This window comes from Bombus pascuorum, chromosome 5 (genome assembly GCF_905332965.1).
Source record: "Bombus pascuorum chromosome 5, iyBomPasc1.1, whole genome shotgun sequence".
NCBI classification, from domain to species: domain Eukaryota; kingdom Metazoa; phylum Arthropoda; class Insecta; order Hymenoptera; family Apidae; genus Bombus; species Bombus pascuorum.
The window spans coordinates 13,626,925-13,643,491 of record NC_083492.1 but is presented as its reverse complement, the minus strand read 5'-3'; the positions used below and the strand labels follow the sequence as shown (position 1 = coordinate 13,643,491).

Sequence of the window (16,567 nt, the reverse complement as noted above, 5' to 3'; positions counted from 1 at the left end):
AGGAGGAAGAGAAACGGCGATGAACAAGGATCTCGACGCTTATTACCATCACCGGACCGCGCGCACTTCTACACAACGCTCAGTTGCGCTCGCTCATTGGTAACGAAGGATTCTACCATGCTGTCAATTCCTTCTAGCACGTGAAAAGGACACCGATATTATTAATGCTCTCTCCACACTCCGGTACTCGAAAGCTAACGATTATTTACCTCGAAATATTTATACCGTATCTCCATACACACCCATTATCGCGGGTGTATGATAAATGCCTCGTATGAAAAATCGATTTTATTGTCGGAACAGGGCCCGATGCAGGCCGAGCATTCCATCCGTCTGTCTGTCCATCTCCGCTCTTCTTCCATCTCTTCTCTCCTTCGTGTGTATGTATAGTTCAGGATATACACCGTGGGCCTAAATTCGTGGTACAAACCAAGTCAGGGAGATTGTACGATGTAAAATAAGACGAAAATCGATGATAAAGAAATTGCCTTGGAATCTTCATGTTGTAGAAAATCGAAACTCGGAAACTTGTCAAGCATAAGTATATGTATGTTTAACGAATCGTTGATCTGCTAGGTGTCGATAATCGACAGGTCATCCTAAATAAGTCGAAAACGCAGAACAAAGTAGTTTCCCTTGAAATCTGATTTCCGAGAAAATTGAGTTTAAACACGCTCGATTAAGAATTACGTAGCCCGATACAGCGTACTCGACGAACTTCCAAATTCAATTTTCTCGAACACGAAGCCTCCAACTCAATTTTTGTTACCCTTGATTTTCACCTTATCTTGTACCATAAATTTTCCTTGACTTCGCTCGTGCCACGAATTTCGGCTCACGGTGTATATTTGCTATATAACTCGCGTTTCTACCGGGTTCGTTTCGACACACACGTTTATGTGCGTATGGTGGTCCATCGGTGATGGATACGCCTACTTTTGATATTTCGGTGATCAATAACGTTTCTCGGTGCCATTCGCGGCGAAGGAAGATCCATTATTCACCCGCAGTCGCCGGTGAATAAATAATTTACCACGTCATACCAGCACCATCAGTTGACTGACTTCGCACCGACCGCCTAACTCATCCGCCGATGATACGAGATATCTGTGTTCGTTTGTTAACCAAGCCTATGTGTGTATATGCCTCTACCTACGTGCCGGATCGACGCACGGGCTTTTGCGTTCGTGCCGTGGCTATGGAAAGCGATGCAAGGGACGTTTGGTAAATGACGCGTGTGAATGCGGTACACGCTCGAAGACCGTTTGTCGTGAACACAGCTGAGATTTTTCTCTTTCTTCTCGACGTTTGGACATTTCACTTTTGTGTATTTCTTGTCTTTTTATGGTTCGATTCTTGGCTGGTATTTAGTTCGATTCTTCGACAGATGAAAATGAGGAAGAAGAGCTTAGGATTGGATCGATTAAATGTGGCGTTGAAAACTTTGAATCTTTTTGCAGAGGCAAAAGATTCTTTCAGGCAAGAGAATCTACATTTTTATTTTTCTCAGATTTATTTTAGGACTTTCGTCTACATCAGTCTGCACTTTTAGCTAGTCCAGATTCGTAAATTCCTAATGCCCTGAATCTTCAAATTCCGCGATATCACGATTACATAATTCCACAACTCTAAGGCTGAAATTTCATAACAAAAATATATCTGTAGATCTCCAAATTCCTAAATTGTTTGCCTATGTGTAATACGAAAAACATACTCGCGCGAGATAAATAAATAAATACTCGAAATACACAGTCAACGAATGATGCAACCAAAAAATAGCGACGATAAATTTAGTCGAAATGGAAAAGTGACACGTTTCGCGAAGGTATAAAATTTTTGCGCACGTCCAATATTTATATGCGTGTATCTGGTGCACGGAGCTTTGGTATCGGTTGTATTCGAAAAAAGGCATTCGTGCCGCGGTGGCCCGACAATGGCGGCCGGTAATAAATTATAAATCGAAAAAAGAAGGAACAACGGCAACAAGAAGCGGCAGCCGCGGCGAGTTACGGTTTCGCGTTAAATATGAAATACTGCTATCCACGTTCTGAAGATATTCACGCACACGCCCTTATCATAGTGTACGCACATGGATGTTGATACAGTATTAAGTAGCTGTTTAACATATTTTAATTGCCGCATTAAAATTTGAAATGTCACGCTTGTAATGGCTCTCCTAATAAACCTTCGTAGATCGTTTGTCTATAAAAGTCCGATCTTAGAATGGAGAACCATTATCTTTTTATTTATCTCTCGAATATTTCGTGTTCGTCATTTTAAAAATCGGAACCGACAGTGGAATTTCTTTTCGATGATATGATGTTGATGCTACTGGAAGGAATTATGATTTCAAGTTTTTTTTTAGTGGCAAGATAACGAAGTAGGTAAACGTATATTCATGAAAATTTGTTACCAATATTCCAATACTTTCACGAATTATTTTTCACACTTTGATCGTTACGACGAATGATTGAAATTGTTAAGTTGTGTAAAATAGTCCAACCATAATTCTCACGTTTGCTAGGAGTGTTCGTCGCTGGGATCAGTAGGAAGAACTATCTCTGGGGACCATTGCATCGAGGGAAGAAATCTATAGAAAGCGAATCACCATAAAACAGTCTCCGAGGTGGGCTTGTCTAGATCCTAGATTTACGCGTATTAAAAGAGAATTACAATATTAATAAGGTCTTCTTAATGGCGGTCTCCGCCCTTGGCCAAGATCTGTCGCTCCAAAACTCTTTACGATTTCACTGCCGACTGGAAGGCTGGAATCGTAAATATTAACATATAACGTGAAGCAAACGTGCTTTTTGTTTTGTGGATACCATTACCCAGAAATTCTAAGAAGTTCTTTAAATAATTCTTAGCAGACTCCTGAAAATTCTTTTCGTTACAAGTAGCCGCTTCGTTGCCTTTAGCGTAATCACTGTTCGCGCAATACCGGATTATTAGCTTACTTCGTATGAAACGTAAATAGAATATTCGTTAATTGACGCATTTCATAATTCTGTGCAATTTTAATTACACTACCATCTACTCGAAATGCTAATAATTATGGAATAGACGTAACAAATTTTCCACTCATTGTCAGTACGAAATAAAAGCCTTTTTCGATCTCGACGCTATAAGAACGAATCTGAGAAAGTTCACGTTCAAGCAAATTATAAATCTCAGATTATGCTCGAGTACTATGATTATCATTAGCAATCGTAAAGCGTTATAAATTATATAGAAATTGCAATGTCCATATAATATCGAGCAGTCCGCTTACGAAGTACATATGTTTGCTACTATTATCTGCTTCGCGCAGCTCGTCGATCTCACGTTATATGCGAGTACAGGTTCAGGTATAGGTATTTGCTTATCAACGTTTCCAACCCGGTGTTATTAGTGCGTATTTCATCAGAAACGTTTACGAGCAAAAACCCGCAGCGGCACCATTATAGATACATACCTACCGTCACTTTTATTGCGCTAGGGATCGTTTGCATAGTTGATTACAAAACCGTGAACTGACTCACGCGTGAGATAGTCAGCGAGATGTTTCGAAGATCGATCATCGAGAAGGATAAACTTCTGAACGAAAATTTCAAGGTTTTATGAAACGATGAAACGATAGAACGATAAAGCTTTATAAGACAGCGAATTTTTTTTTTTTTTGTATTTTATTTTGGTTATTTTACAGTTTGTCCTTGCGGACATTTGGTAAAGTGTTATATCTTGTTGGTGAAGAAAAAAAAAATATAAATAAAAAATAATATAGCATGTGGGCGGCTACCCCCAACGGGGTACCAGCTTCGTTTTCATAAGACAGCGAATGTACATTTTTTAAGCATTCGAAATTATTGAGTTTCTCTCCGAACATAGTAGATACCATATTTTGTTAATCATTGACGTAAAAATATAGAGTTGATCAGTGTAGCTTCCGATTACAGAACTAACTAACTCCGGCTCGTATTACAAAACACGTACAAACAAATTTAGTCTTCCCTAGATTCAGCGTCTCAATTAATGCAAATTGGAACAGTAACGATTTCCACGGTCCACGGGGACAGCCCCGACGAGGAAATTTCCGTGCATTCGGAAAATTGCTAGCTCCCTCGTGCACGAAAATTGGATCGTTTGTACCGTTTGCAACTGTAACAGCGACAAACGCTATCGTGCGCCATTATAAACACGACAATGAGGTCCCTGGTTCGGCAGAGAGTGGGCCAATGATCGGATTATCCTGGAAACTTCTTGGGTAGAGAACAGCCGTGAACTTATACGTGCCAAGCAACAGACTACGCGTGTAAGCAGCAGAACTGACATAAGGCATTGTTAGCATCCCAGGGGACAAACCGAGATCAAACGCTGTTAGCACAAACTGCACCCTCGATTCTCTCTCGCTTCTGGTTAAGTTCATTTCGCTGCCATTCCTCTGATACTCGTGAAACATGCTACTAAACCTAATACCTTCCATTTCCATTCTGTTGTTACTTTCGTGTACGTGAAATTAATCTAAATTGTTTATTCCTTTTTCTTTTAAATAGTACACTGGCTGAATTTTTGGAGAGGAATTAAGTTGTAATTTTAGCACGGAAAGTTGACTTTTTAGATTAAATGAAGAAACCAGCGGCCATTTGGCGATTACTTTTCTCCGCATTCGAGTCTTTGTCAATAAAAATCTATCGCACAACACGTAGTGAATTATTATGTTTCTTGTGTTTTCAACTCGATCTTAACTTCAACGAAGGAAGAGGAGAAATATTGTTTTATCGTTAATTCGAATATTATAAGACTCTTATCTTTGTCATTTTGTATTCACTCACGAAGGCATTCGATAATCGTAACGTTGATTATATACAATGTGTTTCGTAAATTCAAAAGTAATAGGCCCAGAACCCCTAAGCATACGGGTTTCTTCATAATTGCAAGATAACCCAGTATCCAGAAATTCGAATATTCTAATATTTCAATATTCCAAATTATCATCATCGGAATACTATTCCAATACTATCGAAGAATCAGCCATTCACTGTATGAAAGGAAGATCGCCACTTGGATGATCAGAGTTGTTGCGTGGCTCGCTATAATCCCTCGCGATAGTGGTTCGTAGAAGCTAAAAGCACGCCGCTGGCCATAAGTCATTCGTTAGACACTCGCGTTTCGAATTCTACCCATTTATCGAAGAGAGATAGTAAAACGGGAAGAGGCGATGTGTCCCCGAAAATACGTGAAACCCACGCGGCCCGGCTGGGTTAATATATTCTACCTGGTGGGATATCCTCCGGAGGTGCTGGCTTTTATATACCGTGTACGGGTATTTATGTGTCGCCGCCTTGCCTAAGCGTTTGATATATGAACTATGAAGGGACGATATTCGTGACCGCGAGAGGGGTTGAAACGAAGAAAGACAGAAATGTCTGGAGAACGCAGGAGACGATGTATGAGGCACCGTACGGAGGAGCAAAGTGGCGAAAAGAGAAGACCGCGAAAAGGATTTGAAAGATGGACGATCGTGCGACGAGCAAATAGGATGAACGCCGATCCGATGTTTAACGATACCCCAAAAAGACTGGCGGACTTCTTTAACGTATCGATGAGGTGCGAACGAGAAACGATAGAATGAATTGGACCAGACCTTGCCAAACTTTTATGGACCGGGATCCTCTTTCGCAAACGGTAATTTTTCACGGTCCACTCGAAGATGTGTACGAAGCGTGAATTGTAGCGGACAGTTGATTGATAAGCAGTTCAAAATTGATTTGATATAGATTCGAAAAAAATTATGCAGAAATAGTATTCATATAATGTATACAAATTTTAAGAATGTATGTTTTGTATCTGATACCACAGATACACAAAAAAGAAATGGCAATTGCGAGGATTATTTGCATAAAATTTTCATTTGAATTCGCTGTTATTTAAGTGGTTTCCTTCTTATCGTTATTTTAATACTTTAATAAGTACGATATATCCTGCGAAATTAGTATCTACAAATGCGGGAAACTGCAGATTTGAATTTGTAAAAGTTTGCCAACTTTTTTCGTCTATATCGCCTCGTATTAAGACTATTAAGCCGCGTTTCATGGGAAGAACTGTAACGGAAAGGATAATTCGAGGGTACCGAATATCTTCCCTTGCTTGTGCGATAGGAAGACAGAGGAGCGAAGAGAAGGTCGCTTGATTGGGTTAGCACTTAGCCCGTGATTGCCGTTTGCGACTTCTTTGCCATTTTCGGCTTCGAGTACCCTCGAGACTGACTACAGTCAGAATCTCAACGGTCGCTTCCCTTTTTATTCGTCCTTCGATTCTGACGAATCTATTCTGAAAGTTTTGATTAGAAAATTACACGAGGAAATACTTTTATTCTTGTTGAGAAATTATGATATATTGATTCATATTACAAACAATTGATTTTCAATATATAATTGATTCCGAGACATTGGATCGGTGATAGAAAAATTGTGAAATTAATCAATAATTAATAATGGCAATATTAAAATTGATAATGATAGAGTAATATTTAATTAGTATAAATGAAAAATTATAGAAAATAATAATATTAAGATATTACATAAGTTACAATCATTAATTAATAAGAGTGACGTAGGTATTTCGAATATATAACAGAAAGATTCATAAGGAATAAAAATAAAGAAATTAAAATAAACAGAGAAGTTCTAATTTCTTCTCTGTTTCCACTTTTCGGACCCAAAAACTACACCCTTGCTCGGTCGAACTATAAAGCAAAAAATAGTCACGTTACTGGTCAAGCAATGGTTGTACAAGGGTTAAAGCCTAAACGCTTATCGGAGCTTCTTCAGTACGAGATAACGAGGCAAAGAAGAAACGGAGGATCCCGCGGGACTTGCGGCGATCTCTGGCGTAGCCCGGGGCGGCAATTAAAACCGTTTGTCGTTTCATCGCTGAAGATAAATTCATAAGCGTGTCTACGCTTGTGTATGGCTCTGGACCTCCGGTTTCAGTCCTATATACACTCAAGATACACAAACGTACATATACCTAGATATATACAGGGTGTCCCAGTAATCATAGTAGAATCGGTAAGTAGATGATTCTATGTGAAAAAACAATTCAAAAATGTGGAATAAAACTTGTTCGTACGACACTTCGTTTTCGAGAAAATGAAATTTGAAAATTCATCGCGTCTACCGGCCCAATCCTTAGCTAAACACGTTCAAACCCTATTTTGTTGACAACCAAGCATTAAACGAAAAAATGTTATTCTACATTTTTCATTTATTTTCACAGATACCATGACATGCTGCTGATTTTTTACCCAGTCGTAACCAATCGATAATTAGCCAAGTTCATATATACCAAACAAAATTCCAATGAACGTTGTTCCATATTTTCGAATTATTTTTTCACGTAGAATAACTTTTTTGCCGATTGGACAAGGACCACTGAAACACGCTGTATAAGTACACACACGTAGCATTGCTAGTAGTCAGAATGGACGTACGGCAACGAAGTAAAGGAGTACATATAGAGAGAAGAAAACGCGTGTTTGTGTGTCGAGACGAACGAGGATCGAAATGTGGCGAAGTCGAAACGGCGCGGCGCGGCGGCCCCACTGATTTACATATCCGTACGCTCGGCGTACTCTCTTAAGAATCACTATAAATATGCCGAGGGTGGTTTAATATGCGGTAGCCCTTTAATTTATAACAACTTATTAAATAAAGGCTCGCGGCCATTTACGCGCTCGCAGTGTAACCACTCGCGGCGTCGATCGATCGCGATAAATAAACTATCCGCTTGGAGATCGCCAGATCTTGTTTCTTCTTTCGATCCCTTCGTTCGATTTTATTTCTTGTGTCTGTTTTATTTTGAAGCTTGATATTACCCGACGAGTGTCGTGTATTATACAGTTTTAATAGGATTGTATTTTCCAATGTGAATTCTTACACAACCGACCGATAACTCGAAATCTGATTCGAAATTGAACCTCTCACAATCCATAGTCATCGACGTCTCCGCTTTTTGTCAGTTTGTCGATCTCATTATACGGATAACGCAATTAATGCTCAAGAAATGGAAAATTTATTTCCATAAGCACACTTAGGAAAAACTTCTTAATATTAATTACTTAAATTTCGATATATCTCCTAATTTATCTAACGAGGTTCTTGAATACAGAACTACAAGGTTCTCATACAATTTCAAAGTATAATTTTCTTCAGTGATCCGAGAAGAAATCGCTGAGGTCAGACGTGTCGTCTTCCGCGTCGATCAACGATTTCGAGGGTTCGTTGAACAGTGCGCGTGTCAAAAGTGACGTTTTGAACCGACCGCGTCAAAAACGTGAGAACGTTCGACGTCCTCGTGTCCTACGACAGTTCGATGCACAATCGTGCACTGCCTGCGGCTATAGGAAACTTATTTAGGTAGTCTCCCCTATGATCCTTTATTTTGGCGCGTGGCTGCATCATTTAATGGGTGCATTCCGCTTCGCGAAGCAGAGGAACGCACGCTCCAGATTTTCACGTTTATTCATTTCCTTTGCGTCGTATCGCGCGAGCGATCTTTTCGGCCGATTGCTTTTACTATATCAATAAAATGATATATCGATAAAATTACGAGATCGATAAAAAAGAACGTAAAGAATCTCAGATGCAGTGATGAAATCCGAAACAGACTTCAAATAAAATTTGTATTTGATCTGTGACAAATTCGAATTTTATTATATTATATTAGTATATTATATTATATTATATAGTATATTATATTAGTATAGTATATTAGCTGCATTTTGTTCACTTTCACACCTGTGAATTTTCAAAGTTCGCAATTTTGTTGCAACATTAATGTGTCTGAAAATTACCATTTTCTCTATTCGTTCAGTGGAGATATTACAACCCAGTTTATTAGAATCAATCTTGTCACATGCCAATATATCCAAATTATTATACTCGCGTGCATTCACAAATTTGAGGTGGCAAAGGATTTCGCGGTTTCTGTACGTCGGAGTAACGCTGAATAGAGAGCCCACCAAATATGTACACACAGGATGAAGCGCGTAGATCACGCACGAAAGGAGTGAGAAACTGTACACACGTAGCCACGTACGCGTGCAACCCAATTAGACTCCGAAAGGGTACGCCCTAAGGCCCTTCAGTGTATCGAAATTAATCCGCGCGTAATTCCCCGAAGCTTATTGAAACGCTGTTAGCATATACGTACTATATATGTATATGTACGTAGATACATACGAAGTCTTCTTCAACGTATTCGAGTAAAATTCGAGTAAGCAAATACGTCATGAAACAGTGTATAATTCGATTTTTCATTGTTAACAATCTGCAAACATTGTAAATATTTACATTAAAATTTGACAAAAATGTTTAACGTCTAATTGTACCAATGTATGTATATGTTTTATTGAAAACACTTCATTATACGTAATACATATATTTTATTATTTGTCTTTATTATATTATTTATTTTGATAAATTATGATATATTTAAACTTTAAACTAAGAAGTCAAATTTGACGAAAAATTGAATTCAGAATCGTATCTATCGTAGATTTACATAGAATGGTAGAGAAAATTCCGATCTGTTTCAATGTTCAACTCATTCGTACGATGGCTAAGAACAACAAACTATTAGGTCGTCCGAAAAGTTTCTTTCGTTTTATAAGGAAATAATGCGCAACATTTTTCGTTTTATATTATTTTATCGAATTACGTATGATCCATTTTATTCTATCAAGATAAAGATCACAACGTTTGACAGATTAGGTTTCATGTTTCTATAAAGATGTATCGTTGTTAAAGCGTGTTTGTAAAAGAAAGACACTTTTCGGACAATCTAACAGATATTAAAGTACAAAAGCAAAGGTCATTCGTTCTTTCATTATGTACAGAACACGTACAGTGTACACAACATGCTAATTAAGGTGCTGATGCTATTATATTCTTCCTCGTAAGCGTGGGTGTACATATACGTAAATTTACGCCCTACATTCTAGACAGACACGTGCAATGGCTTAGATATAACCTACCCCGAAATATTCTAAGCGACATCCGGAACGTGCAAGGTTGATAAGGGCGATATTGCATACACGTGTACGCTACACAATAAGCTGAAATCAGATTAATTTACGGTTAAAGTGGCGTTGAATTTTTAGCATCTCGCTTACATAGAACCGATCGGAAATCATAACGAAAGTAAATTTACAAAAATAGAATTGCGTGAAAGTCATATCCGAATCGCATAATCAAATTATTAGATCATTTTTTAATCCAATCAACACGCATTTTTCTTTCTAAAACTAAAAGAATGTATCGTTTAAGCTAAATATCACTTGATTTTCAATTCCTCAAAAATGTTTGTTCCTCATTTTCGGTATCTGGAAATTTACGGTAAAATATTTTAGTATCTAATAATAACATTTTGCAAAATAATTTTGGTGGTTTTTCTTTTTTTATCGTGAAACGTAGCTCTGCCAGGAATAGGACGCGCACTATTACATAGAAATATCTAAAAAAATATGTAGAACAGTGAATGAAAAAAGATAAAGTTCGAGGAGACTGGAAAATGGTGCAGAAAAGGAGACGAAAGGCAGAAGAAGAGGGCCAGTTGGGGGACAGATAATCAAATAACCTGCACGCACCGTATAAATTATCAATCAGGCCGCGATTGTGCAACCCTAACAGAGAGAAAGAGATAGGGAAAGTTGGACAGAGAGAGAAAGTTAGTCGTGTTGGTAAGGGTTGTTACACGTCGCCGTTCCAACAGGGCGGAGAGGAAGATCGTGCGAGAGAAGCGTCGTGTCGAGTGACCCTGCAACGGTTATCTTCCCCTCGTGCGTGGGCGTGCGTGGACGTGAGTTCACGCCCTTAGTCTCTGGGATGACACGTGCAAAGAGGGTTAGATGTGTCTGACGTTAAAGGCGACCTCCGCGTATCTTCTCCCTCCTATGCATATTGGAAAATTACATGTGACGGATTTGGAATTCCTGAAAAGGAATAATTACGTGAAGCGTATTTACAGTGAATAGATACAAAAGTATAAAAAGTATAAACTTCAAAAAAAAAAAAAAAAAAAAAAAAGGAAGAAACGTAGAACAATTTTTATTTTTAGTGTAACTTCGATTCTTGATTTAAATTATGAAGCTTGAATTATGCGAATCTTTTTAGCGAACATGTTAATATATCAACTAGTTTCTTTGATGAGAAAACGATGTTATAATTACCAATACAATAAAAATAATGACGAGACGAAAGAATTAATTAATTCTTTTTTTCAAAAGAAAGCCTTGCGGCACCTTAAAAATTTATTAAACGGACACAAAGTTTCGCATGTTTAATCTGCAAGAGTAGGGGCAAGTTTTGCCACTAAAAAAAAGTAGTCGCATAATTTTGATTTTTTGTTCAATCCTACTACGTTCTTGCCATAAAATTACACGCATCTTCCCGCCACAGTATCAGGTTCTCATTCAACCGTGAAAAAGGCGGAAGGGTAAATAAAGACAATTACATATTTTTCTTTTGATTCTGAGATTGTGTGGATCCCCGCAGAGACGAATGCACAGTGAGAGAGCAAAAATACGAGGGTGGCGCGACTGGCAGGGGTTGACATGCGGGCGTAATCCATGCTATGACAGCGAACGAACGGAGCCAGTGGGATGTATGGTGCGTTGATGACATAATTGGTATCATTCGGAATCTTCTTTTGAGGTAACCCATGGTGCATCCCCCTGTACAATAGTAAGTAGACACACACGCCTTGTCCATCTGTACGAACTTACACGAGGACAACCTTCTTTTTCTATGGCTCGATATTCCCGATTAATGTAAATAATTGGAATTGTAGAAATTCTAAATATAGTGAAAAAAATTCTATGGTATCTGCGGCTTTGCGCGTGTTTCGGGGGTAGATTTGAGCATATTGTAAAATGTTTGTGGAAGGGTAGTGATATCATATGAATGCAGATATAATTTGCGGGAAATTTAATGAACAAATTATTTACTAGAATAAGACTGTTATACTTACTTGATAAAGTTATACATATACTTACCTCTTACTTAACAAGAAGCCTAAGATTGACCAGAACCAAATAAATCAGTTGAAACTAGAATTTATTAAAAATACTATTGTAAATACATAAGAAATTCAGAATAATTTTATTAGAATAACTCAGAGACCTATATAATTTTTATTAAATAAATTTTTATCATTTGCTAGTATGTTCAAGACTTTTTTTCAGAAACGTCCAAAAGTAAAACTGAAACAAAAACTTATTTATATTAATAACGATTTTTCTATATGTGCTATAATGTGTTTTATATGTGAAATTAAAAAATACATATTATAGTTTTCGAATCAATTACAGTCTGCGATGTGTAATTATCACGGCTTCGTATTGTCTCAATTCTATTTCTTTTATTTTTTATTTCATGATTTCGTCTAGTTAACGTTTTAAGTTCGATAATTAAATCCCAATATATCAGAACTGCGATTTGATTGCTGTAGGCTTTCGCGATCGAAAAAAGCCTAAATTCCTATGTTCCTTATTATAATAATTACATGCAATACCCTCCTCATCATTCAAACGAAAACAACATTTCTCATTAAGACCACTTCTGGCAACACCATCAACCATTTCCTTCGTCAAACCATTCTTACGATTCATTTCTCGTCTAGGGTTCGTGAAATTTCTCTTTCGTTGATCTTCTTCCACGTTCAAAATTTTCATTTCTTCATTATTTCCATGTACGATGTTATCAATTTCCAGATTCGCATTTTTGGAAGAATCTATCAAAGTCGACGAATTTTCCTTCGTATCTACGTTACCAACTGAATTATTATCAACGCGATCTTCGATTAAAATCGATTTCGCTTTTAAATTATCTATCAAACAATCCTTAACTTTATTTTTATTTTCTAAATTAGATCCTCCACTTTCCATCGATTGGAAATTTTTCACCGTGTCGATAAAGTCAATCGCTTCGTCTAACTTCACACTCGGTTTTATTTTCGGTTTCGTTCGAGATCTCACAGAACTTAACCTACACGAATCTTCTTTCAATTCTTTCATCTCTATCTCTTTGTTTTCTTCTTTAGAAACGAACTTGAAATCAAATTGATCCCTCGTCATCGGATTTCTCGATCTTCGACGATTTCCTATTCTTATCGGTAATTTGGAGCAAGCTGAAACTTCGGAACGAATTTTCTTCTCTACCACTGTTGGTGAAAACTGATTGCTCGTCGAATATTCCTTAATCTTCGATTTATCTAATTTTCGTTTCAAACATGCCGCTGTTCTCTCCATAATATTTGTTCTAACTTTCTGATCGTTGGTAACGTTGGAGATGTCGCTAGCATTCACTATTTTCTTCTTGTTATCATTTTCATTCTTTAAAACGCTACATGGTCTCTTCAAATACTTATTTGCTTTGTTTGTCCATCCAAAAGTATGTTTATTTCCAATTTTACTCTGACTCTTAGATTCATATTCACATTCCTCTTGATTCTTTATAGAATCCACAGTTTTAGAATTTTTATGAATATTTGTAATTGCAATTCGATTTTTCTCAAGGTTAGGATTTAATTCTTCTTTTACTTTTTTGCTGTTTGCTGAAGGTTTGTTAAATCGTTCATTATAGGAAGAAGAAACAAAGAAGCTTCTTTTATCATCAGTAGTTTCTGATGCATTTTGACGTTTTATTAATGGCGATGGATTATTCACAGAATCGTTTTGCGGAAATCTATTTTTCCATTTTGAATCGTCATTATTCTTCACTGAATGTTTCAGAATTGGACAAGTATTACTGTCTAAAGGAACGTGTTGCTGATATGGATAATCAATTTTCTTATTTTCAGAAACTTCTTTGCATTTTCCATTAGTTTTATTGTCCAATGGAATAAAGTCCCAGAAGCTACTTTTAATATTACTCTTTTCAACTTGATTCGACAACGTGTCAAAAATAGTCGAGCTAGAAAGATGTTCAGTGGATGTACAAACATTTCGTAAGTCAGATAAACTGTCTTTATCCACTGCGCGATCCACGAATCGTCTTGATTTGTCTATGGAACAATTAGAATTCGTGTTTCTTAACCTAGAATATCTAGAATATTCGTTATTTGAAATTTTATTATCCTGTTTATTTTCAATTTGATCTAAGTTTTCACAGATATTTTTTGAAAAACATCGTGTTTTTTTTCGTCGATCTATAGGTGATGACCATGTTCTGGATCGAGTTCTGTCTGGAGTCAATTCAATCCAATCTTTTGATATTTTATTTGGATTCGCTGAGCTGACTGGTTTTTCGTTTCTTGAACTGTACTTAGAAAATCTGTGATTTCTATACGATATTTCGTCGATATGGTCTTCAGTATCGTTGCAAGAGGACATATTCAGTCTTTGCCAGTGAAGTTTCTGGTATCTTGGTGAATTTCGTGGGATTTCTTTGGATATGAAGTCTTCTGAATAATCTTGTTTCACAGAGATCATTCCTCTATCGGTAATAGGTTGATCGATAAGGTTAGTATCTAATCTATTGTTAGAATAATTGGAACGAGCGAATTTTAATTTAGCTCCAGCACTTTTTGGTCTCGTTGGATAGGATTGAGGATTGTTTTTTTTTATATCGTTTAGAATATTTTCATGAGTTATGTTAGGATTATTGCGAAATGTGTTTGAGATTTCGTAAGAGTCGTCATCTGGTTCACAGGAATTTGATCTTAATCTATCGGCTGATGCTCTTAATTTGGTTCTCAAGTCTTTGGACCCTGGACTTCTTTTGCATTCTACGTTTTCAGTAAAATCTTCATGTGGAGAGTGATTTTGCCAGTAGTACTGTAGAATTAATTTAAAAAAGAAGAAAGGGGAAAATTTTATTGAAAAATGTTTTCCAAATGATCAACGTGTATTTTTAGTGTAATATTACAAAAATAAACAATTGTTTATTAGAAAAAAAAATTAAGTAGAATAAAGAGAAGAATGGTAAAAAAACAAGCCTTTCTTCATTTAATATAGTAATTAGACCAATTAAATGCCTAGAACATTCTTAGAGCTAAATAAGATTATAAAAAAATTTCAATTTTCTGACATAAGTTTCATAATGACTATACAAAATAGGTTAGACAATTTTATTGAATAAAATATCAAGATTCGGAAAGCAAAGTTTTCTACAAATTTGTAAACGTAATGTATAAATTTCAATCTAAAGTATTAAGTTGAATATGTCTATAAAAATTTTTTTCTTTAATTTAAATAAAATTTCTGATTTCCGTTTAAGCCCTGAATAACTGTAGATACTCATAATTGATTTAAGTAAAATGTACCTGATTAGTTCCATCTTCTTTAAGTATAAAGAAACATTCTTCAGTATCCATTGCGTCAGATTCATTTTGTACGCGAAATCTTTCTCCGTAAGATTTATTTTCGATTTTTTCTGGGCAATACGATTCCCAATTTCTGTGCTGTTTTATCTTGGTAAATTTTGGAGAATGAGATCGATTAATGTGTCGTGCAATTTTAGATACTGGTAACCTGGCATCACAACCTGTATCCGATAATTCAACAATTTTTCGTATATCTTTGGAAGTTTTAACAGAAATTATAGGCGACATGTTATCCATAAAAAAGAATAATGGGCTGTCCGCGAAGGAATTCATGCTCAAAATACATAAATGACAACTGTATTGCCTAAAAACTGTTAGATGTGTATATTGTGTTTGAAGAATTCACATTGCTCGATTTGAAATTTCGCGCTAGAATTTCACAGAATTTTGTTCTTCATGAGTCTACTTGATTTTAAGTGTGTCACTTCAAATTTTAAATGAAATAATTATTATTTATTTTAATTGCATTTTTTCGCTGACATTTTTGCGAGCAGATTAAATATATCCATCGTCAAGTGTTTTCGAGTGTATTCATAAATGAATTGTTATCCTGATTTTGAAAACTTCATAGAACGATTCTATAACTCTTTTAAATGGTCTATTGCAGATCTTTTATTGTCAGTAGGTAAATAGAATATCTGTTAAAATTGATCAAATTTGTTGCATACGTGGCGCTACCTTTTGGAATTCGTTATTATAACACATTCCAGATATCAAATATGATTTTATCACAGACGTCACTTAAAAAGATACATATATTCAACTAGTACGATTGATATTTAATTATTATTAAATATTTCGAAGAAGACCAACATTTGCTCAGAAAATTAAACAAGGTATAAAATAAATTATAGATTTCGTATTTTATGGAACTTCGTATCTTCACATACGAACTATCTAATTATACTTATGTAATTATAAAAGAATGTTATCGAATAAAAATGAGGTTGAAGGAATTCAAATATTTACACTTATTAAGGACTATTGTTTCATAATATTATAATTAAAATCACCTGACTAATAGAAAGATTTAAAAGAAATAGAATTTTGTAATATCAATTAGAATACTACATTCAAATAGAGGTGTCCATGATTTAGTTGTTTCGTTAACCAGAATGACTTCTTATGTTTTTTTATGTCACGCATAGAGTAATTTAAATATTCTGCTAACCTGTTTTAATACTCCGTGTATGGAAAATCGGCA

The 16,567-nt window shown here is 36.1% G+C and overlaps 1 protein-coding gene across 1 annotated transcript; it reads right to left on the bottom strand.

The window, feature by feature from the left end:
- Nucleotides 1–12,289: 12,289 nt before the first annotated feature.
- LOC132907122 (uncharacterized) lies at nt 12,290–15,591 on the bottom strand. The gene is made up of 3 exons (XM_060959893.1): nt 15,304–15,591; nt 12,898–14,815; nt 12,290–12,834 (listed from the first exon to the last, which is right to left on the bottom strand). Exons 1-3 carry the CDS (start codon nt 15,589–15,591, stop codon nt 12,464–12,466), a joined length of 2,577 nt encoding a protein of 858 aa, XP_060815876.1. The 3' UTR covers nt 12,290–12,463.
- Nucleotides 15,592–16,567: the final 976 nt, after the last annotated feature.